General features: G+C 36.1%; 3 protein-coding genes across 3 annotated transcripts; all 3 read left to right on the top strand.

The window, feature by feature from the left end:
* The first annotated feature begins 101 nt into the window (after positions 1 to 101).
* On the top strand, positions 102 to 2,747 carry LOC114734305 (beta carbonic anhydrase 5, chloroplastic). The gene is made up of 10 exons (XM_028921915.1): positions 102 to 200; positions 301 to 443; positions 627 to 670; positions 920 to 1,069; positions 1,146 to 1,194; positions 1,354 to 1,467; positions 1,579 to 1,632; positions 1,790 to 1,872; positions 1,986 to 2,091; positions 2,262 to 2,747. Exons 1-10 carry the CDS (start codon positions 179 to 181, stop codon positions 2,457 to 2,459), a joined length of 963 nt encoding a protein of 320 aa, XP_028777748.1. The 5' UTR covers positions 102 to 178; the 3' UTR covers positions 2,460 to 2,747.
* Positions 2,748 to 3,658: 911 nt separating this feature from the next.
* On the top strand, positions 3,659 to 9,728 carry LOC114734279 (AP-4 complex subunit mu). The gene is given in 14 exon segments (XM_028921869.1): positions 3,659 to 3,849; positions 4,858 to 4,952; positions 5,256 to 5,459; positions 5,695 to 5,811; positions 5,902 to 5,959; positions 5,962 to 6,029; positions 6,677 to 6,803; positions 7,172 to 7,275; positions 7,389 to 7,493; positions 7,618 to 7,712; positions 8,659 to 8,746; positions 8,909 to 8,969; positions 9,075 to 9,148; positions 9,465 to 9,728. Coding segments are annotated over 14 exon segments (1,353 nt in total). The 5' UTR covers positions 3,659 to 3,791; the 3' UTR covers positions 9,564 to 9,728.
* A 7,823-nt stretch (positions 9,729 to 17,551) lies between these two features.
* Positions 17,552 to 19,506, top strand: LOC114734272 (AT-hook motif nuclear-localized protein 17). Its single transcript, XM_028921863.1, has one exon. The coding sequence runs from the start codon at positions 17,720 to 17,722 to the stop codon at positions 18,596 to 18,598; it is 879 nt and encodes a 292-aa protein (XP_028777696.1). The 5' UTR covers positions 17,552 to 17,719; the 3' UTR covers positions 18,599 to 19,506.
* Positions 19,507 to 25,544: the final 6,038 nt, after the last annotated feature.

Below are 25,544 nucleotides of genomic sequence, written 5' to 3'. Positions count from 1 at the left end.
ATATAATTGAGCATCTTCAATTCCATTCAACTAACTTTCGTCTCAAGAAACGCGCGCATAATAAAATCCAAATGATTTATCACTAAAAGATAATATTAAATTAAATTTATTTTGGGAGATAAAAATGGACACGGCGTGAGGATGTGGGTGTAGGCTGCTGTAGACAGGAAGAGAAGAGATGGTGTGGCTGATCCGTGACCGTGAGTTACCAATCTGGATTTTGCAGTTCTACAGTTAAGAGAAGTTTTCCTAGAAACAGATCAAACCAATGATAGAAATTTGTATACTTGGTAAATGCAGGCTCCAAAACTGGTTCACTTGTCCGATCAACGTTTGCTCTTGTGGCTTCGTCTGTCCATGGGGACTCCTCTTTGTGCTCACCCTTTTCTACTCCAAACAGTTTATCCCTGGGTTTCTCAAGAACAATGCCTCGCCCTAACTTCGTCAGTTTCTTCCCTCTCGTCCTGATCTTAGGCTTCTATAATTGAAGGCCAAACTGTTTCAATTATCTGTTGTTGATGATAAGCTATCAGCCTGTTGATCTAATGTTTCTTTCTTCATGGTTCTTTTGTTCTTCGTTTTGTTCCTAGCTGATTTTTTTTTTCCCGCTCTTGCTGGGTGTTCAGGCGAAATGGGCAAGAAGTGAAGCAGCACTCTCGCCTTCGATAAAGTAAGTCAGGCTTTGAAACACCGGCTAACATGGATTGAAATTCAACTTAAAAAGTGACATTATTAAGATTTGGGCTCGCTTAAAAATTCGAACTTGTGCTCTATAACATTGTGAGCTATTCTGCTGTTTGAAGAAAGGCTTACCCTTCTAGCTTTATTTGTCGCTATAAACTGCAACGAATTCGGCTATTTTAACCAAGTATCCTGGCTAGAGAACTTTCATTCACTTGCTATTTTCCCTTTCCTTTAGGGAGAAACAACCAGTTGCTCCAAATTATCTTGGACTCAGTAAAGAGTATAACGGCCCAAACCTTGGTCCCACAGTTGAAAATGATGATAGACAGGACTTATTTGGTGTGATGAGACAGAGGTTTCTGAGTTTCAAGAACCAAAAATACCTGTGAGTAGTGGTCAGTTGGCATTTGGTCTTTGTCATCTCTGTGAAGTATCTTACGAGCTAAGTTGCATTTAGACAGGAAAGAGTTGGAGCATTTTCAAGCTCTTGCTGAAGCTCAGTCTCCAAAGGTGGTAACACATGTTTCCAGAGTTCATTTGTTTTACTTATTATAGTCTTCCTTGTTTTGTTTTTGGTTAATTTCTGAAGTTCTTCAATGCTACGTCACTCCATATTTTAGTAGTTAAACTAAGAGAAGGTTCATTCATAACTGACAAATCCCAGTACAGTTCATGGTAATTGCTTGTGCAGACTCTAGGGTATGTCCCTCTAACATTTTAGGATTTCAACCTGGAGATGCCTTCATGATACGTAACATCGCCAATCTTGTTCCTCCCATGAAGGTGCTTCAATCGTTGCTTCTGAATTTTGTGCGGTCAGATGATTGCCCATTGTCTCAAACCTAGTCTAAATCCTGACCTCATGTAATATATTTCTTTTGCTTTTTTGGGCAGAATGGAGCAACTGAGTGTAATGCTGCTCTTGAGTTTGCTGTAACTATTCTCAAGGCACGTTATCTACTAAGAGAGTAAAGTTAAATGATGGAGACTATAGATATATCTCAAAAAGGAATAAATTTCTGGAATTAGATGATCTATAGAGCAAAGGATGAAGCACTCTCCCTTTATGACTGCGTGATTGAAAAATGTTTAGTTTCATTTTCAGGTTGAAAATATTCTAGTTGTTGGTCATAGCAATTGTGCTGGAATTGAAACGTTGATGAATATACAAGAAGACGTCGAATCGAGGTTTGTTTTATCAAAATTATCTCTTACCCAAAAAAAAGAAAAAAGAAAATGAACGTTCAGGAGTTCTGGTTTACGTTTAGCAAATAAAATCATAGAATTAACGTTTGCCCCAGGAGCTTCATTAACAAATGGGTTGTTAATGGGAAAGTTGCCAAGTCGAGGACAAAAGCTGCCACAGCTCATCTTGGCTTTGGTATGCGATGCAGATTCTGTGAGAAGGTATATAATCTTTCTCAAGAAAAATTCATACATAGGCACTGGTTTTTACGCGCACAATTCTATGCAAGAAGTGCATGAAAGAGTTGGCTCTCCTTCAGTACTTGGCCAAATTGCTTGAATTGTACTGGCTCTGTTACTGACTCAAATGAATGTTTATGGAATGGTTGCAGGAGTCTCTAAACCAATCACTATTGAACTTGCTGAGTTACCCTTGGATAGAAGAAAGAGTGAAAAAGGAGTTGCTTTCTCTTCATGGAGGATACTATGATTTTTCAAATTGCTCCTTTGAGAAATGGACACTTGATTGGAGAGGATGCAATGTTAAAGAACGCAGTTATAGTGTTAAAGACCAAGAATTTTGGTGTTGATGTTAGGGCGTTGTTCATTGTGTCCCAAGAAGTCCTCATGTTGGCCATCAGACTCAATTTGGGCCACATCCTCATTACCACATGTTACTGCTGATTGTTCAAGGCATCGCCTTTCTCGATAACAAAACTTGTAAACTAATTAGCCCCCACTTCAAGACAAACCACTACACACTTAATACCACTCTGTGCCTTACTCTAAAGCCATTGGAAAATAAGAATTTAATGTTATTCATTTTTTGTTTTGTAAAGGGACTTAATAATATAGATGAAAAATTCGGATGCATCAAAGCCTACCGACCTTCTTAATTCCCCCCCCCCCTCACTCGGAGGGAAGGGACCTGGCTTTTCATTACTAGAATTAGAGTCTCTTCAAAGTTCAAAATATGTCTATACATAATTAGTATTTTTATAATTATGAATCATTAGGAAAGGAGTTTATGGGATGAATGCCCAGAGCATATTTAATTATTTATGGTCATCACTGCTACTATTAACAATTAATGTCAATATAATAATAAATTGTTAATTAAAATGGTAAGTGGTTTCATCTTATAAGGAGGAGAATATTCTAAACAACGCATTTATTAGGAGTACTTTAACCTTAATATTCCTGATCTGATAGAGATTAGTTTCAAGTTCAAAGTGATTTAAAGATACTCTAAGTTATATAAAAAACGAATCAATGTTAATATAAAGTGATTTAACTTTTATATTGCATTATTTGTCGTCTACAAATTATGTGATTTGTTCTTTTAATTTAATATATCATCCCCATAAGGCTACTTAATTTTTATCAATTATTTTAAACACTTTCACTATAAATCCTTTAGAAATCTTTAGATACTACCTCCGATCCTTAATACAACACCTTGTTTGACTTTTATTTTGGTCTTAAATATAAGACTCCAATCCACTTTATCTCTCATATTTACTCAATTTTTTCTAGTCCTTCTAATAATTACAGTTCTAGTCAATACACTTGATTAACAAGGATATTTTAATAAAGACAACATTTATTTAGAACAAATAACTAGTTCAATTTAGTTATTTAATCTCTTAAAATTAGTTAAATAAATCTTATAATTAGGACCGGATGTAATAATAAATGTGTGTGATTTAGTTAACTGCCAAAAGAAATTTTTTACGAGGGACGGGAAGGAATTTTCACAAAGGGAAAAATAAAACACTGCAATTGTCTCAGCGGGTGTGACTGGGAGAAAATCCTTTTATAACACGGGCAGCAACGCGCCCGTCAGCGGAAAGGAAAACAGCTAGCCATAGCTAAGGCAGCAGCTGACCGTGCACCCTGCGTGAACTAACGCCGAAGAAGTCATGATCTCGCAGTTCTTCGTTTTGTCCCAGCGTGGCGATAACATCGTCTTTCGAGACTGTAAGCTCCTCCTCTCTCACATGGACGTACTTTTCCTTTCCCGATTTTGTATTCCAGAATACATTGTTCTTGGATCTAATGCCGTTCAATCCGACGTTTTCTCTAAACTGTATTATAAATTTCGTTTCTAAGTATTTATTACGTTCTCGTTCTAGTTTTTCATATTTTTTTGGCTTTGTTTTTACTTGCCGATCCATAATGAGCTTCTTTTATGAAAAATATCAGTTTATACTTCCAGATCTTGCTTGAATTATCTTCTTAAGTTAATCACTTCTCTGGAAGATTGAAAAAAAAAAAAAAACTCAAAGCTTGCTGTCTTCCTTGAAATCAAATACAATGGAAACCGCCGGTTATTAGTTTGTTTTGACATAGTTTGGAATTGCTTGTGGAAATGCACTTCAAGAGAAGAATGAGGTTTGGATTGATAACTGGTGTAATCTGTTGTATAGTTTTCCCTCAGCATGTTATTTAAGCTCTGTCAATATACTATGGCACAACTTTTTGGAATTGAATGTGCATTCTGTGTTATCTAGACAAAGAGTCATCATCATACCGAGTCTAGCGTCCCACGAATCTGGACGTCATTTTACTAACGCCAGCAACAAGGTTGTTTAGGAATTCATGAAATTGCCGTGATTCTTTTTTTTTTTGGCAGATGCCTCTTGGTTTATCTTTTCTCTTCTTTATCAGATGTCGCACAATATGTTTTTTTTATGTTCATTTTTTGATTGAAGCTGCTTGGAATTTTATGTGTTCTTGAACTAGTAAATTGAATCTTATGGTATTAAACTATGATGCTGCATGAGATATGAAGATACGGTCACCTATACTGTGCAAGTGCTATTGTAAATAGTGAACGTAGTGGAGTTAAGAACAATATGACTAATTATGAGTATGTTATCATACAAAAGTTCTTATTAGTTCTTTACTTATACCTATCCTAATACTTTGAGAATATTGCTATCAAATCCTAAATGGTTATGGCTGCCTATTTCTTGCAATTGGCAGATCGTGGAGATGTGCAAAATGGAAGTGCAGAGATATTCTTCCGAAAAGTAAAGTTTTGGAAAGAGGATGGGCAGGAGGAGGCACCACCTGTCTTTGTAGGTATTATTTTCCTGAAGCAGGAAGTGCATTTTAAAGTTTAAACTACCATCATATCTGATGAGTAGAAAACAGTTGAATGTAAAATCTAGAAGAGATAGATTCTGCCTTCGTAGACTCTGATGGTTTTGATAGTATTAAATCTCAATCCTCAAACATGAAAGTGCCTTGAAAGGCATGTGTTTTGATGTTTTCATGCATTCAACCTTTATACAATATATGAATACACACACACTCACACTATGCTTTTGCTTATCTGGTATAAAATGTCGACTTATGCATGATTTTTTCTGTGTTGATAGAATGTGGATGGTGTGAACTACTTCCATGTGAAGGTTGTTGGACTATTGTTTGTTGCAACCACAAGGGTTAATATATCACCTTCCTTTGCCTTAGAGCTTTTACAAAGGATTGCTCGTGTTATTAAAGATTACCTTGGAGTTCTCAATGAAGACACATTACGAAAGAACTTTGTGCTTGTATATGAGTTGCTTGATGAAGTCATTGTGAGTCTCGTATACTCTTTTTTATCTGATTCTTTATTAAATTCTTAATTGCACCAAATGGATCTGGCAGTTATGGAAATGTGAAACCTACCTAAAGTTGTCGGAAAAGAATGAAAAGGGCCCAACCACAAACTATGATACGGCTTTACTGCTATTGTAAGATGAGTTGTGAATAAGTATAGTTCCCCCTTGAAATCCTTGCTAACATCAAAGTTGATGACTTTCTCTTTTCCAGGACTTTGGTTATGTCCAAACAACATCCACAGAGGTGTTAAAATCCTATGTTTTCAATGAGCCACTTGTGGTTGATGCTCCTCGTTTGCCACCTCTCGAACCTGCTGCAATTTTTGCGGTAATCTCTATAAGGAACTTTATGGTATTCTATTTATAATCATTATTTGCACCCTTTATGCTAGTAATCCTCAAATTTGATTGATTTCAGCAAAGGGCTAAAAGAATGCCAGGAATAGCTGTCACAAAATCAGTTATAGCTACAGAGCCTGGGGCAGAAATAGGGAGGAAATCTTTGTTGACGTAATTGAGAAAATCAGCATCACCTTTAGCTCCAGTGTGAGTACATGTATCATAATGTGACTTCGAATCCATAATAATTATTATTTTGGCTTTGTTTCATCTGTCTGAACTCACGAGTGTTTGAAATATTGCCTGAATAGTTACTGTTCAAAGTTCCACAAAAACATAGAAATATTTAGTCTAAGTGCGATCAAATTTAACAAGATATCTATTTACAGACTGTTTGATTTAATGTAAAATGGAAGGGCTTGGCCTTTAATCCATTATTTTATATCTTTCCTGATGCTCTGATGATTTACCCTTTTAAGAGCTGTAGCTAGCATCTCAAAGTGGGTTATATTGCTAGATATTTTGAGATAATGTTTTGCATGATTTTGTAGTTTTTTCTTTTTTTTTTTTGGCCTGAAAAGTTTTATTCTTGTTAAGATATTAGTTACTGCAGAATAAGTTATCAAAGTATGTGTAGGGCTAGTCAGTGTTTAGTTTCGCAGCCCTCCAGGATCGGTTTTGAGTGGCGAGGTGTTGAAGTGCAGTATTATGAGTCTTGTTACAACAATTTTTTCTTGATAAATGGTGTGTGCTAGTTAAATCTTCCTTTTTGTTTCCTTTATTTGCAATGTCAAATAGTTTGCTTGTCGTATATTTTATTAGTCATTTTAACACATTATATGTGATTTGTTTAGGGATACATACTGACTTCAGAAATTGATGGCACCATACAAATGAAAAGCTATCTTACTGGCAATCCTGAAATTCGATTAGCTCTTAATGATGACCTTGCCATAGGAAGGGGCCAAGGACCGATATACGGTATTTTTCTCTTCTATTTGGGTCTTTGTCATCCCCAATTCATCGCTTATTTCTCCAGTTGAACATTTGTGCTTTGGGTTTTGCCTGTTTCCTCATTTCAGAGACAAGTAAAGAGATTTTTTTTTTTTTTTTAAAGGTTCTGGAAATTAGATACCATACCATGATGTGCAGTTGTACTTTTGTAATTTGGATCCCTTTTTTTTTCTTTCGATGTGGTCATTTAAGTTTAGAAAGAACCTCTCTCATTTGATTATAATCGGGGGATTACTGTTTATTATGTTCTAATATGAGGAGATATTGTTCTTTGATTAGGTCTTTAAATTTCATGTGTTTCTATGACTGCTTGCATAAACCTTTTTCAATAGCAGGTTATCGCAGTTCATCTGGTCCTGGAGCCGTGATATTGGATGACTGTAATTTCCATGAGTCCGTTCGTCTTGATAGTTTTGATGTGGACAGAACACTGTCTCTGGTGTGTATGAAAATGTGGCTTTATGGGTTATCCAATTTCACATTAAAGCACTGTTCTGGTTTGCTCCCTCTTGATTACTCAGTTTAACGGTTGTCTCTTACTGCTAATTGTAGATACCACCAGATGGTGAGTTTCCTGTAATGAACTACCGTATGACTCAGGAGTTCAGGCCTCCTTTTCGTATTAATGCTTTAATTGAAGAAGCAGGGCCCCTCAAGGTTACATCAATTTTTTTCAGAATACAAAAAGAGAAAATCTTCTTCTCATCCTTCATCCTTTATGTCAAATATTTTCATTTTCCCACCTAGGACTCACTAAACATCTGTGAAATGGCAATTGCAGGCCGAGGTGATTCTTAAGATATATGCTGAATTTGGTTCAAGTGTAACTGCAAACACTGTCAAGGTGCAGATGCCACTACCCAAATATACGACCAGGTTTTGTTTCATTTTCCTCTATATCACTGGATAAAAGAGACTTATTGTAGACAGTGATTTGCAATTGATTAAAATCTGTGTCTACTGTTGATGGGTGCTCAAGTGGGATGAAGAACTTTCTCCCAAAAGTTAGCTACGAAGATGACAGAATTAACCCGCTTAAATATCCTATAAAATAATATCCCATGCTACTTAAAGTGAGACTTGGGCATCCCATACTACCTTAGTCTCCATCAATTGTCCCTTTTGGAGGGTTGACATCTTGACACTCCACTCTACGATACTTCACTTGACATCCTTGTTGGTCAGAGTCCTCCATAGGAAAGGCTAGCCACCAACTCTGATACTAAGTGATAGTTACTCAAATAGTCAAATGGGTCCCGCCCCAAAAACTAAGGTGGGAAACTGACCCACTTAAATACTCTAGAGGACATCCCATGCTACTCCATATGGGACTTAGGCATCCCATGCTAGCTTAATTTCCATAAAATGTTCTGGTGCAATTGATGTGTTTTAAAGAAGCCAATGCTTCTTTTAAATTAATTTCAGAAGCCTCCATAAGACAACATAGTTTCATGTAGTGCTTTTTTTTTAAGTATGAAATTTAAAAAATTTCAGAAAGAATGCCTTTTAAGAATGAAAGGAACCATTCTTATAGATCACTGTTCAAAGACTGCATCAACGTGTTGCGTTCTATATGTTAGACTCTGAAGAAATTAAAAGAATTTTGAAAGAATGCACATTAAGTAGTTTTGCAGAGAATTCTTAACTTCGTCAGAAAGACTAGCAGATCATGCTTGCTGATTTTCTTTGCCTGTTGGATAAATTCCAAGACGAGAACTTGGGAAAATCGTAATTCTTTGCATATGAAAAGACACTCATAAAGGTGTTACTCCTTACTTGTGTTGTAGTTTCTGATATAAGTTATTTCCTGGCATTTTCTCAGGGTTAATTTTGAGTTGAGCCCTGGAGCTGTTGGAGAGACAACTGACTTCAAGGAAGCAAATAAGAAGCTAGAGTGGAGTTTGAAGAAGGCAATGCTTCTTGTCAATCTCTGAAAGTTATTTATGTTAAGAAAATCTATATTTTTACTAGTTTATTCTTTTGCACTCTTGACTTCGTGGTTGCTACATGAAAAGCAAGTTTTAAAGAGTTCTTACTCGAGAAAATAATGACTGACAAGTGCTACCAAACAGATTGTCGGTGGATCTGAGCATACACTACGTGCGAAGCTAACATTCTCTCAAGAATCGCATGGTACTTGTCTTTTTTAATTGCTTGATGCGTAGAATGAGTAGTTTGCCTTTTGTTAAGTTTAATTATCGTTTGATCTTCACAATTGTATAATATTTTGTTCAAAAGGGAATATAACAAAGGAGTCTGGACCTGTCAGCATGACATTTACCATTCCAATGTACAATGTGTCACGGCTTCAGGTAAACATATTTTATCAGCTTCTCTATATTACCAAGATTCAGTACCCCGATTGTAGATCAGTTGGGTTTCAGGCTAGTATCTTGACAGTTGTGGACTCTGTGAATGGGAATGTTATTTTCATGAATTCAACCTCTCTCTCCCCTCCAAAGGGAAAAATCTGATTGGGTAAATGGTCTACATTCTGCAATGACTTGGACCGGTGAAACTAGAAATGCCACTATTGCCTGTGCTATTCCAAGCCTAAAAATTGCTGGTTTCGTCTGTCTCAGAGTACGTTTGAAGGTGCTGAGTGCTTGATATGTTTCTTTGATGCAGGTAAAATACTTGCAGATAGCTAAGAAATCCCGAGCTTCGGAGCCTTATCGTTGGGTGAGATACGTTACGCAGGCAAATTCCTACGTTGCTCGGATATGATGAACCCCCCCCCCAAAAAAAAAGGAAAGAAAAAGACAAACGATACTGTCCTTTATTGTCTTTTGATAATTTTATGTTGTTTTATAATTCATTTGTTAAATTGTGAATTACGCAGTTTGGATTCATATTATCCTATGCCTCCTGTTGTCAACAACCTGTTATAAAGTCATCGCTATTTGCTTCTCGCTTCTCCGTCGCATAAAGGGGATCACCCGTGAAACTTTTTAATAATACTTAAAGGATGAGGCACTGAGATCCCGAGAGCACTATGATATGAATGCGTTTCTGCAAATTATGGGTTTCAACTTTTTCTTCAATCGCAGGAGAGGGCGAAGGATAGAATATCATACGAATCTTCGATCATCCTCCATGCTTGTATTGAATAGGGCTGGAAGGTCATCCACCGAGTTCGTGTGTGAAAATTTATCTTTATTAAACTTATTTAAAATAGCTCCGGTTAATTATGAATTATAAAATACGAGATAAATATATAAAAACATATTTTATCTAAATGCTATGCCGAACTGGCCTATTGTCTGCCTCAAGTCCTCAACTAGGGAAGCTTGGTTATCTGGTCTGCTTGGGCTGCCGTTCGGTAAGTTTATCTTGCACTGGGCTGTCAGTTGCTGGTGTTAATGGTGGAGCCGCCACTCTTTAAGGTGCCTTGTTTTTATTGGCTATCCACCTGCCGTTCGATAAATACTTTGACAATGCATCATGTTGAGCCGATAAATCTTTGCTCTAAAACCTTCCGATTTTGTTTTCCGGAAAAACATCAAAGCATTCTGCCTTTTTTGTATGTCAAAACTGTGGGTCCCCAGCGATGAGCTAATTATCCCGATTTGGGTTGGGTTGGGGTCGACCCTAGTTGAACCCCGCAGCTACGTTGAACACTACTTTCTTTTTTTTTGGGAAAAAATTATAATAAGATTTTTAAAAAAAGTTATAAAATAAGTCTCGAGTTATTTTTTTCTTTTTAAAACTTGTTATTTGTTCTTATTGAAACTTTTTAGGTTTTTTTTAAGCCTTATTGTAATTCTCTTTTTTTTTGTTTGTGATTTCATAAATAGAAAAACACTTCGTCCCACTTGAGCTTTAAAGTCAAAACCGGAAAGATGGATGCCTTCATGTCATATTGCCTCGTAATTTTCTTAGGGTGCAAACCTCATCTGAGGTCCCCCTGGCCTTCCCCTTTTCCTGCCGTAACCTCATCTATCTTCAGGTCACCAAAAAAAAAAAAAAAAAAAAGAGGCCCTCATCTATCTTCATTTCGTGATCAATCAAATCAGTTCTTCTTCTTCTTTTTTTTTTGGGACTGAAGTCCCTTCTAATTTAGGTCTAACAGTAAAGGTGGGGTAGATGGGGGTGATAAATAGGATGCAAATCCTTTTAATGTAAACAGGGGGTTCTAATCGACAATCGTGTTTTTAAATAAAAAAAAGGTTCTGATTCAGGAACCGAAGTACTTTAACAACGAAGTGCCTAAACGATCCCAATTTGCCATCTCGGGGATCTCCGAAGTGTACATTCCCTGAAATGAAATCCAGTGTCTTGTGAGGAGATAAGGAGACAGCTCGAAGTAGTAGTAGTAGTAACCTAATACAAGGATGGTAATGGCGTGACTATGTGATTGATGTCATACGTTATGGCAAAAAGACAATGTTTCATAAGGGGTTATATTGCATAAAAGGAAAGTGGTGAAGCATGAATTTCGTCCTTATATAGTAAAAAGGAATATTTTCCTGAGTCAGTTTTACATAACATGAAGCACTCCGACCTAATTCGAATCTTCGCGAAACAAGTTTAGATTAAAGCCTCCTCTTATTCCGGAAAGAGTAGAAAAGGATTTCTGGCCTAAAGCGGGAAAAATAGAAGACAATAATGGAAAAAGGCATTAGCTTAAGGACTACCAGAATAAGATAAAGTCGACATTTTTTCTCCAGGATCCTAAACCTGCAATTAGCGCAAATCTTTAGACGACATAATTATTCTAACAAAGTTTTAACAGACGGAAACTAGAAGCGCCTCGGAAAATACAAATTCAAATCCCAACCAGGAAATCTCTTTCCACGAAAGAATCTACCTTGCGTGAGATAAAAAAATTTCACGTCCAAATTAGGCAAAAGTGCATAAGGCGAATACTTTCAGTGACTTTTCTTTTGTTTCCTGTGAAGGAAAGTCCAGCAGAGCTTTTGTGCTTTAAGATAAGGCATAGATAACGGTATATAAATGATAAACAATCACAGCATTTAACTAACCCAAAGACACAAATCATGCTGACTCACACACGCGCGCGCGCACTTTTCCTTGCTTTTATAAAATTGTGAACTCCAGAATTTTTATTTATATGCAAAGCCCTTTTCATTATTTTTTTTTTCAAAAAGAAAGTAAAAGAAATCATGGTAGTAAGATTTGGTGTGAGTGAAATAGTAAATTGAGTCGTTGACGATAAAGAACTCTTTACACATTTTGAATAATTTATTACAGGAGAGATTGATTCATTGAATGATAAAGTAAAGGCATGCAGACGAGAAGAGTATATACTTGCAGGCAAAACAAAGGAAAAAATGAAAGCAGAGTGATATACCATATACAGAATATGAGAGTTGGTGGGAAGATTAGATGGAGGAAGGATGGTAGGGACAGAGGAATTGAGGTTTCCAAGTGGGAACTGAATTATAAATACAAAAGAAAAAGGAGGCATTAAGCATATATAGTCAGTCGTCATACACAGTAACTTTGTTTTGTCTGCTTTCCAAGCTGGGTTTGCTCAAAGAAAGCACATTTGCCATAAATAGCATAGCTCCACCGTCTTCACAATCCGTTTCTGTCGTTTCTTTGCCCCTCCCTTCTCATTTGTCTGTCTTCTCAAATTTTGCCAATCTACATGTCCTTATGCTAAATGTCTGGATTTATGTTGACATAAGAAATTTTATATAGGAGAGAATTGAATTTAATAGGTGATGTATATAATGTCATGAAAAGACCAATTTGAAATCAAAATGTTTCTGTTAATTTCATGTATTGGAAAACTAATAACAACACTGTTAATTAACAGCTTAGATTGGAAAATTCATGAATAAGATGATATCTCTTGTTGAAAAAAAATAATTTGTTTAACTTATAAATTGTTGCATGGGAATATTTTCAAAGGATCATATTATATTTGTTAGAATTAAATAATTTATTTAGTTTTATTAATTTATTCGAATTAGTTAAATAGTAAGTTAAAATCTAAATAAAAAAAATTAAATTCGTCTATGAATAATTTATATGCGTTGGTCCGTAGACTTTCCAAAATTATGTGCGGTGACAACATGTGTCCCACTCCCACCATTGCTGCCTTTTTTGGCATCTGCCCAGTGCCCACCATGGCCCTTTCCGGCTTTCTTTTCACTCAATTTTGGGACCGTTTTTAATATATTCTTAATTTATCTCAATAGTCGATATTATCTAGAAACTCAAAAAAAATCCCTTGAAAGCGAATGCTGAGAAAGAAATATACAGTGAGTAATTTTAAATGATGAAGCTATCTTTAAATGTTTTGATTTAGTGTTGGCAAAAAAAAAAAATTAATTTATTGTTTTATGAAGTTTTAATCATATTAAAATTTTATGTCATGAAAAGTATGCTAAAGTCATGATATTTTGTTTGAAAGGTAGTAGAGTTGAGAGTCTATATAGAAAGAGTCCCTACGCCAAAAACAAGCTTGATTCCATTCTTTCTCACTTTTATTATTATTAGGAATAAACATGGTTGTTGGCGTATTTAGTTAGACCTAACGATATCTTTATTCCAAGCACGGCAAGATATCAACGCTAATCCAATGTCTGTCTTTTTACCATCAACCCCCCAAAAAGAATATTTAGGGGGTGCTTGGCAACCCAAAAGTGTTTCTTAAAAGTATTTTTTCGTAAAATGAGATAAACTCCTCTACATGTTTACTTTTTAAACTATAAAAACATTTTTAAAATCATTATTTGGTTTTTATCCAAACACTTTTTTAGTCACTGAAGTCCTCAAGTCCCCACTCTTCATAGCAAAAGAGGGGAAGCAAAGCCACGTGGTGTGCTCTAATTGGTCATACCCTGCCAGTGTTTTTAATAATTTTGATGGGGTTAATCAGAAAACTCGGTCTTCTGTAGACACGTGATGATGATTTTCCTCCGAGTTAAATTAAATAATAATAATAATGATTTCCCATGAAATAATTAGGCCAAATTTGAACTAATTACTCCCTCGCATCTAGCCAAAAAAAAAAAAAGAGTTTTTGTTCCAATGATGCCCCTGTCAAAGATGTGCATGGATAAGAATAAGCGTTATAAAGAACCAAAAAAAAAAAAAGAGGGTTATAGTTATGAATTGAATAAAAATAAAGCTGGGCAGTGCAATATCGGTTCTCGCACTTGCGTGCCTCGCACACTTTCAGTTAATGTCTTCATCTGCACATTCAGGCATAACATCTCTGGTGCAAGCTGCTCCTGCTGCCACAGATGACGCCGCCTCTAAACGCTTGCTTGTATTAATCTTATGCTGTGCGCTCTCAAATTCTAATGATAAAGTAAAGTAAATTAACTTTAGGACTTTTAAGGAGTGGCATTTGACATTCGTTAATAACATACTCCTCCGATCCTAATTATAAGACCTAATTGACTTATTTGAGGAGATTAAAGAAGTAAGTTAAATTAGTTATTTATAATAAATAAGTGTTGTCATTTCTAAAATATCCTTGCTAATTAAGTATATTGACTAAAACTATCATTATTAGAAGGATTATCTTGGAAAAAAATGCATAAATATAAGAGATAAAATATATTGGGGTCTTATAATTAGGACCAAATAAAAAATCAAATTGGGTCTTATAATAAGGACCGGAGGAGTATTAAAAAAAACGTGCGACTTTTAATTTTGCCATTTATCTATCTATCTAATATACTTATAAAATCTCATAATACTCGTTAATACTTAAATAGGTCGGCTTTTTTTTTTCATACTTTGTTTGTTATCTAAATTTATTTTAGCTTCATGTGTCTCTTTGTCTCATGTATCAGTTTCTCATATAATTATAGTAGGTTATTAATAATAATTCAGTCCATTTAACTTTATACAAATCTAATATTTTTTATGGTCTGAGTAACCCAATTTTGTATGTGTATATGCTCTCTCTCCATATATATATATATATACCTCGTTTTTATTCTTTTATTTTATATTAAAATTTATATTTTTAAAAACACAAAGCAAATGAAGAATATTTTGGGGTGGGGAGAAATGTGAATTTCTTGGAATAAGAGGGGTCATGAATCCAATCCACATATATATATATATGCCTTATTTTTTTATTTTTTTATTTTATAAAAGAAACCTTATCTTTTTAAAAATACATAGAAAAGTATGGATTTTAAATAAAAAAAATCCTAATTGTTTCAATAAGAAGTGCCAAAGAATACAAATAGAATAACATATCATAATTGAATCAAATATATAATACATCTTATAAAGATACTTTATTTATTTTAAATATAATTATACATAGTTACACACCACCCTATGCTTCGCATGGACAGGAAAAAAGTTTCTAGTTAAAATTAATAGCCACGTGGCTAAAAATTTAAATATTTGTATTCCATATCTAGGATTGCATAGGAATTTAAAACTTTGCTTTACAATAAGGATATAAAGGCATGTGTTTTTCTTTTAAAAAAAGATTGAATTATCGAGGTGTGTGTCTAGTTTTGAAACCTCTTCATATATATGTAGTTTCATTATTAAAAAATTTACATATTTATATATAATCTAAACTAGTAAAAAGTTATTCAGGTAAAAAAAAAAAAAAAAGTAAAAAGTTATGATTTCCAAATGACATGCGGAAGCCCGTTTCGGTTCATGAAATGTTTCTTCCGTGATTTCAAGTAGCGTCGAAATGGATGCCTTAGCTTTCGATTTGGCCTACCCCCTACATTCGTTCCTGAGCAGTATATCCTGTTTCACAAACTTGTATGCAATAATGCACATAAAAGATTAATATGTGGTCTGCTAAGAAACATTAAAAATTAGAGATATAGATTGGGATTGAGATTGAGAAGATTTATTAAAATATTTAATATAAGAGACTGGTTGTCATGTGGGATTAGCCAAATCTATATATGTAGGATTAGAGAATACCATAAGGGAAAGTGATATTCCTTAATCTCACCTCTATGATTTCTAATCCCATGTAATAACTTGTTACTCATGTAAAATACTATTTTAATGATTTTTTTCAATTATAATTCTAATTTCTATCCTTAATTTTTAATACTTCGTATCAAACAGGACTTGTAAGTTTATGGCATGTGACATTTACCTTGCATTCTGCAAGTAATAATATACTCCTCCGGTCCTAAATGTAAGGGTTTTATATTTAGGACCAGAAAAGTATATAGACAGCTACTTTTATTGGTTCCACGGGAAGGATTGGCTTTTATTTTATTTAAGCGCGATGACTTGTGTTTGAAATTATATGTAAAACATAATAAGACTACATTTGGAATTAACTATAAATTGAGATAAAATTATTTTTACATAATTATTTTGTGTTCTATAAATTATAATTAAAAAATTACTTGTAAATCATGCCAAATAGACCTCTTTGAGAGCATAACATTTTGTTAGAATCCCAACCTTATTTTTAAGAGAACTTGAAAAAAAAGAAAAAAAGAAGGGAGTTACTTTAGAACTTGACACCTGGAAGGAAGGTTTTCTCACACAACTCATCCTGAACTAGGAATTACTTTCGGAAAAAACCATTTTACTGGTTCTTATAGTTTTGCTTAATTTTTAATTTAGCACCTGTATTTTTATTTCTTCTAATTAAACACTGCAATTTTATTCTATTAATATAATTAGATTTTACATAAGGGTTAACAATAGCAACAAGGTAAAGTTATAAAAACTAACAACGGAGTGAAATGACGGTGTTCAATTAAAAAAAAAACACACACAGACACCAAATTAAAAAGTGATAAAAATTATAGGTACTTGCAAAATAACTTTTCCTTACTTTTATATATATTTGACTCGTGGTTGTCCCTCCCACTTGGATTGATTCCCAATTACTGGACACTTAATTTTTATCAAGAAGTTACGGGTTGCGATGGCAAGCAATTTTACGAGGAGAACATAAGTTTGAACATAATAAGGCACTTGTTGGAAAATTTCAATTCTAACACTCTTGTTTTCTCCTTAAAGTCCGTTCACATAGACCTCCAAATGGATGTGATGGTATAATAATTTTTATTGAAGTTTGGGAATTGATGACACCATTTATATAAGTAATTTTTTTAATCATAATTTATAAAATATAAGATAAGTATGTAAAATGAATTTTATTTTAATTTAAAAAAAAGATAATTTTAAATGCGACTCCAAACAAGCTAGAAGCATTTAAAGGAGGAGTGTTAGGAAGGGACTTGGAACTAAACGAGAAGGATCGGAGTGGATCATCTGAACTGTGAAGAAAGAAAGAAATGGGAGCGAGCGAGGGAAGAGTAAAAAAAGTGACCGAAAGGTTTTGAATGCATCTAGAGGAGTGGGATGGAGAAAGAGAATAGGAAAAGGGCATCCCCCATTGCCCAAAACAACAACATCAACTTGTCCTTGTCATTTTCTGTTTTTCGCTACTTGCTTACTACAACCTTCCAACCCCACTCACACCCCTCCCTCCCTCCCTCCCTCCAATCTCCAATTCCGCCTGTTATTTATTTATTTATTTTTCTGACTCCCGTCTCATTCCAACGTATCTACTTCTCATACCCCATGGGCCCCACCCTCCCCCAACCAGCGGCGCCACTAGTCTTTACTTTGTTGCCAAGGTCACCCACCACCCCCCCCTTTTTTTTTTTGGGTGAAGCACCACCACCCCCCTCTTTTTTTTCCGTCTCCTCCTCCCCCCTCCCTCTATTAAACAAATCCTATAAAATCTCTTCTCTCCTCTCTCCCCCCTTCCCCTTTCATCCTCATCCCTGTCTCTCTCTCTACACTCTCTCGTCCCTTTCCTAATATTATTCATATTTCCCTCATTTCTATCCAAATCCCCCCACTCCCAATCATTCCTCTTGGGATTGGATACCCCCTGCATAGAAATTTGAGAGAGATTTCGGAAGCCACCAAAAGCCATGAAAGGTGAATATGTGGAGCAACAGGCCAAGGCCGATCCTCCCAGTATGTTCTCGAAGCTTCACCACCATCCCTTTCCCCACCACCCCTTCCAGCTCTCTCGCGAATCTCAAACCTCCGAGGAAGATGATAATCGCAGCGCCAGCGCCGGCGCCACCCCTAACCACCCTCAGAAGCCCATGTCCCGCGAGCCCTCCTCCGCCGCCGATGGCTCCAGCATTGAGGTCGTGAGGCGCCCCAGAGGCCGTCCTCCTGGCTCCAAGAACAAGCCCAAGCCGCCCGTCATCATAACTCGCGACCCCGAGCCTACCATGAGTTCCTTCATTCTCGAAGTCCCTGGCGGAACGGACGTCGTCGAAGCGATTGCTCGCTTTTGTCGCCGCAAGAACACTGGTCTCTGTGTGTTAACTGGATCGGGGACCGTCGCTAACGTCACCCTTCGTCAACCCTCTACTACCCCGGGGGCTACCGTTACTTTTCACGGCCGTTTTGATATCTTATCCATATCCGCCACCTTTCTGGCCAACCAGCAGTCGGGTGCTTTGCCGGCGGTCCCCAACAGCTTTACGATATCGCTGGCGGGTCCACAGGGTCAGATCGTTGGAGGATTGGTCGCTGGCAGTTTGTTGGCGGCGGGAACCGTGTTCGTTGTCGCTGCTTCCTTCAACAACCCATCTTACCACAGGTTGCCAGCTGAAGAGGACGTTAGAAACTCCGTCTCGGGCGGCGGCGGAGATGGGCAGTCCCCGCCGATATCTGGAGGCGGTGGGGAGAGCGGTCACGCGCCTGGTGATTCGTGTGGGATGTCTATGTATAGCTGTCAATTACCATCCGATGTGATCTGGGCTCCGACTGCAAGACCGCCGCCGCCATACTGAAACCGCGTACTTCCCTTCACTCCTTAGTAACCCCGTGCCCATTGTGAATTAAAGTTAGACGTTACTGTTCCTTCGTTGGTTTCTTGTCTGGTTTAAGTGTTTAACTTGGATGTGTTGCTGTTGAGTTCATTAGCATTTTAGTTTCGACTTTCGAACAGAAATAGTGTAGACAGTCTTAGGAGCGGTTAGATTTTTCCCTTCATTTTTTGAAGAACCGAGTCATTGATCTCTGAGGAAGGAAGTAAATGTGCTCCAAATTTCGTTTCCGTCACTAAATGTTATCCCCATGCCCGTTTATCATTCCTACTATGATATTTATTAGTATATTATAATGAATATGATTATCATAATAACAAAACAAACTGAAACCGGGACATCTCGTCCGTATCATTATCAACGAAATGCCTTTAGGCTTGCAGGTTCGTTTTTTGGGAAGTGGGTTCTGGTTGGGAAAGGAAAAGGGCAGTTTGGTGGAGAGGTGAGAGATGCTTTGAAGTTTGGGACTGAGGAGGGAGCAGGAAGCAACGGGTTACAGGGGGAGGCATTGGGTGAAGATAACATGATAGGCACAGCTGGGCACTTGAATGATGGCTTCTGTCTGAGATGATAAATCTTATCAGATGAGTCTGTCTTAGTCTAAGCTTTCTCGATTTGGATAAAGTGTATGGCAGAGGAGGAGAACATGCCCAGCGTAGTGCCTTCTGGACTCTCGTCACCCCTTCTGCTGTCTTCTCTTTGCTTTATCCTATACGCTTCTCTAAAAGCTCCCCGCAAGGAACCCTCCTCCCTTCTCTGCTCTTCTTTTTTCAACTTCATATCTCTGATCTCTTCTGTACTTTGTTTTGTCTTTTTCTCCTCTTCTCTGATTTCTCTATTAAAGAGAGAGATTTATCGATGCAAAAGTAAAAGCAACGGTGCAACTTCACCTGACCGCGGCCCGAGTTTTACTGCTTCGCTCTTCCCTTACGCTGTCGCGTCAGTTACTGGGATTTTGTTCTAAGCGAAGATTCTGCCCAGCTCAATGCATTTTTGAAAATTCAAATTAATTCGCTGCGATCCCAATAAATGATCACAGTATTTAAAAATACAGTTTTCATGATGGATATGGTGTTGCAATTGCACTCACAGGTGATTGTTACATGGCAAGCTGGACGTGGGCATTGGTCTGTGCTGTTATACAATTTCGAAGTGAATAATTCGTTATACTTTTACTGTTTAAAATCTTGATTTTTTGTTTGATTAACATTGTATTTAATTTAGTAATGTGTATGGCTTTTTTGTTTTTATTTAATTCATATTTTGTCCAAGTCAGATCTTGTTTCTTGACCAAAACAAAAAAGATCTTGTTTCGGAATGAGACATGACCATTGGTAAATTGTAGTTACATTAAATGAAGATGTATCGCTTGTATGTAATTGGCATATGGCTAATGCCCATCGTATTAAATTTAAATTTTCTAGTAATAATAATCGTATTAGGGAATATTACGGAAGAAGTGACGTGGAAAAGTTCGACTCTTTACAGGACCAGAGGTTGAGATTCTTAAATAAATTTCAAGATATATTTATTTTGTTCGGGGCCAATTATAAAAAGTCTTCATTGCTTTCTTATTACTACCTCCTTTTCTAATTATAAGAGCTAGTTAATTAATTTGAAAAAATTAAAGAAGTAAGTTGAGTTACTTATTTGTTCTAAATAGGTACTGTCTTTCTTAAAATATCGTTACTAATCAAGTATATTGACTAGAACTATAATTATTAGCATAACTATATTGAAAAAAATTGAGTAAATATGAGAAGCAAAACGGATTAGGGTCTTATATTTAGTATCAAAATAAAAATCAAATAAGGTCTTATATCATTTTATCAAGTAAATGCATGAAAGATATCAAAAGTTTTAGAAGCTTAGAAGCAACCATATATTAGAAGATTTCCCCTCGCTTCGATATTTTTTGTGCGCAAAACAGTTATCATTGATTTCTTTTGCTCCGGTCGTTGATCATATCGCGAAACATCATCCTCAAACACTCTCAACAATGGCGAATCCAAGTGTGGAAGAAGACCCGAGGAGTTGGCTATTGTCAAAAGTGTTTTTTAAAAACACTTTACTGCGTTTCGGGATAAACTCCTCTACATATTTATTTCATATACTATAAAATCATTTTTAAAATTATGATTTAGTTTCCATCTAAATACTTTCTTATTCATTTTGGTTATTTGGTTTTCTCCAAAATTACTCTAATGTGTACGTATCTGACTACTACCGCGAATTGTCCTCGAGTAATTTCCATTTTGTTTTCTCCCACTTCAGCAAATAGTCAAGAGTTGAGACACTGGGGGGGGGGGTGGACATAATCATTATGTAAAACATAAAATCTCTTTACAAAGTCATCCCTAATCATAAATCTTGAATATTGTGTTGCATTTCATCTCAAAACTTGGCGGGGGAAATGTGTTTGGATAGAAGTTGGAGATCATGTGATGTAGAGTGTTATATAAAACATGTATAGATTTGATTTATGGGCAGAAACAACTCACGGGTATTCAATAACAGGATGTTGGGGGGCAGAGAAGATGAGATTTTGGTAAGATATCCAAAATCTCACGAGGAGGGCTCTGAAAGTTACCGATGTGATGGCCAGCCTGCCAGTCATGACCATTTTGACCAAATGCACAATAAAAATTAAAAGCAAAGAATTAAGGAGAACATTTGTCAGAACAAATCCTACCATAAGTGGCATGGCAGATCTTTAATATTAGTTTGACTTTTATTTTAATTTTAAAATAAATTTCAATTTATTTTATTAATTATATATTTTTTTAAGGTAGTTTTTATAATAATGATAGTTGTAGCTAATATATTTGATTAGTAAAGATATTTTAAAAAAATACTTATTTATTATAAATAACTAATTTAATTAATTTTTTCAATAATAAGAGGTAGTATATATTACGATTAACACTGCATACAAATTAAAGTTGAAGAAACGTAACCGAATTTCCATCGTGGCTGCAGGTGGCTTCTTTTGTTGACCATGTACGTTCCTCTTTATTAGAAGTCATTCCATCTCCCTGCCTATCTCGGTGCTTTTGCCTGAGAAAACCGTCTTCGTGGTCAAACACCTCGCGATGGATCGAGACGACTATCGTAGGTCTCAATTAATGCCAATTCAAGTTATGGACCGGTCCCACTTGAGGACAAATCATGTAATTAATATACCTACATGTTTCTTTTGGCTGATAGTCAATAGTCCTCATATTTGATTCAATGCGGGCACGTTCAGGCTGAACATTGACTTTGGTGCTTGCTCCTCTCCGAAATTTTCAAAACTTACCAGAAAATGTCCACCTGGCGGGCAGCGTTCTCATTAATTATCCACGCATCTTCAATCACCAGACCCACGCTTCCCTATTTCTTTCTATGTATATCTATTTACTCTCTTTTGCCATTATGATTAAGGACATATCTACATTCAAATTATCTGGCGAAGGCTTCAGCGAGTGGTGAATACCAAATTTGCTAGCTCTGCCATGCACGAAAACCCCAACCTTGTCCCACTCAAAACAAACAGTCTTGTCCAATCTGATTGGCTTTGAAATTGCCAAAGTCGGGCAGAGTGATCGAGCTCGAAGAGATGTATGTAAAATGACTGAGATAATAGTTATAAACATGATAATAAGATGGGATCGAAACGGAGGTGAGATGAGAAGTTGAATGCATATGAATGTGTAATTGGAGCTAGCTAGGATTGAAGATAACAAGGAAAAAAGTGATGGGTATGAATTTAGAAGACGGGAGAAATGAAGATTGAAAGGGAGAGAAACGAAAGAGACAAGAGAGAAGGATTGAATTGTGGGAATGAAGGGATGATGATATGATGTTGAAATGCCTAAATGAAGATATCAATGTATGGGCAGCCGAAGTCGCCCATTTGGGATGGTACCCCACTGCCCACAACTACACAACATGCAGCATCGATCATCCCCCCCCCCAGTCCGTGTACACATTTATTGGGTGATATACTAATAGTAACGTTATCATGTCCTGATAAGAATAAGAATGTTGCTAAATTTGGTTTGGCGGGGGAGAAGGATGGGAATAAAAGAAGATAAGGGATAAAAAGGGAGTAATGAGGGCCGCGGGTAAAGAAACAGTGCAGTTCATTGAATCTGGGTGAGTGAACGGTAAGAGTGGGCCCACTTCTCTGAGGTGACGGTGACGATGACGGCGAGCCATCCTCCCCCACATCCCGTCTGCCTCATCATGCACATTATCTCTAAGCTTCCTCCATTTTAGTTACTTCCATGCTTTGCTTCTCCCTTTTATTAACTCCCTGCGTGTTCAATGAATGCATATAGTAGATGCTCAGTGTAGTGTAATTTCAATTCTCACATCACTTTTCTAACCTTTGCAGCTGCCAAATCATATGTTGAGTTCTATTTATTATCATTATTCTTTTGACAATATAAGGTCTCAAAATCTAGTCTTCCCTTTAAAAACTTGTAGACTTCTTACTCATCGTGTCCACATATAAAACTGTTGCGCCTTTAGAGTTTTAATAGAAGTAGGAGTGGGTGAATCTAACATGTCGGAAAGAGAAAGAAAGAGTTTAAGAAAAGAAATAAAGGGCGTGGAAATTGTTCACTTGATCAAGTATGTCAAAGAATTTCGGACACTTTGTCAATGACTACATTGAACAAAATAACATCACATGTTCCGGACCATGTGGTTAATAATAGATTTGAGATCCGTCATAAAATATTGTCGGGGTTATTCTTCAAAAGTAGTTAGTTTTACACCCCAAAAAAATATACATATATATTCGAAGTCAAAGAGAAAGCAACACATCCAAAATTAATATATACTACCTATCACTTTAGTCATAATTATAAAAACTAGTTGGCTAATTTAAAGAGATTAAAAAAATAAGTTAAGTTAATTATTTGTAATAAATAAGTGTTGTCTTTCTTAAAATATCTTTACTAATCAAATGTGTTGGTTAAAACTACCATTATTAGAGATAAAGTGAATCGGGATCTTATATTTAGAATCAAGATAAAAATTAAACGAGATCTTATATTAAGGATTGAGCTAACATAACATCTAATTTATAATTTAATCTGAAGTATAAATTAGATTTTATATATTAAAGACAATAGGTAGTATATTTTCATCCTAAAAGCAAGAATTGGTCATCCGACGCAGAAAATAAAATTACATATACAAAGCGAGGCTGTCCCGCTCTCCCTCATAAATTACATCGGCTTTCTGAGCAAACTCCCGTTAGTTGTCCCATGGCTTTTTAATTGATGTTAAATGGTTTGGAACTTTGAAGGGTAAAAGGCTCTTCCTTTCTAATTTTTAAGCAGCAGAATTCTCCAATTAGAAGATGTCTGTGCGTAAAAAAGGAAAAAGAAATGAATTTTTTTTTAAGTTGAGTGAAAAAAAAACTGTTTTATGCCGCCGGAAAAACATGTTGGAACTAGGAGAAATGCTGTCAACCCAGAAATGTGAAAAAATTGTCAACTTGTCTCTGATCTGTAGCTGCTTTCTTAGACACAGCTCCAAAGCAAAAGGATTCTGAGAGCCACCAATTAAAGCTATGGCGGTGCAGTTGTCTAAGGAACCGAATCACTCACTTTTCTGTCTCGTTTCTGCAAAATCCCTTCTCTTAGCTTCCTCTTATGCGCCTAACATCGCATCGCATGCATGCGTGTCCAGTGTTTCTCTTCATGATAACATATATACTGCCCCTTTTTACTCTTTTCGGGGAAAAGGAAAAGTGTATATAATGGTTATGAAATCTAAGGAAAGAAGTTGCGTGTAGATTCAAAAGAGGAAGAAGTTAAGAAAATTTGCATAATAATGAATAAAAAAAGTAGTGCACGCGTAGGAAAGAAAAGAGCATAATTAGCGGCAGCAGCCCACGCATGCAAGTAGTGTATATATAGCCAGCCACCTTCCTATGTACTACTTTTCCGATACTAATTATAAAAACTAGTTGACTAATTTGAAAAGATTAAAAAAAGAAGTAAATTAGTTATTTGTAACAAATAAGTATTATTTTTTTCTAAATATCCTTACTAATCAAGTGTATTGGCTAGAACTATCATTATTAAAAGGATTATTTTAGAAAAAAATATATAAATATGATAAACAAAGTGGATTGGGTCTTATATTTAGGATCAAAATAAAAGTCAAATAAGATCTTATGTTAAAGACCAAAAGTAGTATATATATTCTTCCGTTTCTAAATATAAGACCTTAGTAGACCAGAAGTGTGTGTATATGCACGCTTGTTCCGTCACCGATCACAAATCGATGCTCGCTTTTTCTTTTCTTTTCTTTTCTTTCTTACTGTTTCTCCCTCCCTCCCTCCCTCATCGTGTTCTTCGTTAAGCTCTCTCATGTTCTTAGCTAACCCCAGGAAAAAGAAATAATTGGGAAAAAAAAGATGCTTAGAGGGAGAGGGAAGGACAAATTTGAAGTCTGGTGCGTGAAAAGACTTGAGCTACAAGTTTCGTGTGTCTTTGTTGGGCAAGTGGACGAGGGAGGGTCCCACGTTATCGCAGACCTTCCTCTAACCAACACCAAACAGCTTACGACTCAGAATATTTACCTGTTATTGTTAAATCAGCCTCCTTCTTTTACAAAAGATAAAAAGATGCCCCATCTGGAAAGGGAACATGGCGTAGATAATGACATTATTCTGCTTCGACCTGATGACTCTTAACAAGGAAAGGTTCGTTTTATTATATTCACCTCGTATTTAAAATTAATCGATCTATCGATTATCCAAATTAAAATAAAGGCGCTGCATATCTGCTATATACTGCTTGCTTGCCACTACTGTATGTTTGGTGATGTAAAGTTCAATATTTAGAGAGAGAGAGAGAGAGAGAGAGAGTTTTGTGATAAGTGTAAAAGAAGGTACTACCTCCTGTCC

Source organism: Neltuma alba, unplaced genomic scaffold (genome assembly GCF_004799145.2).
Source record: "Neltuma alba isolate B1F8T4 unplaced genomic scaffold, ASM479914v2 tig00013084_pilon, whole genome shotgun sequence".
Taxonomy (NCBI): Eukaryota; Viridiplantae; Streptophyta; class Magnoliopsida; order Fabales; family Fabaceae; genus Neltuma; species Neltuma alba.
This window is presented reverse-complemented; position numbering and strand designations above follow the sequence as displayed.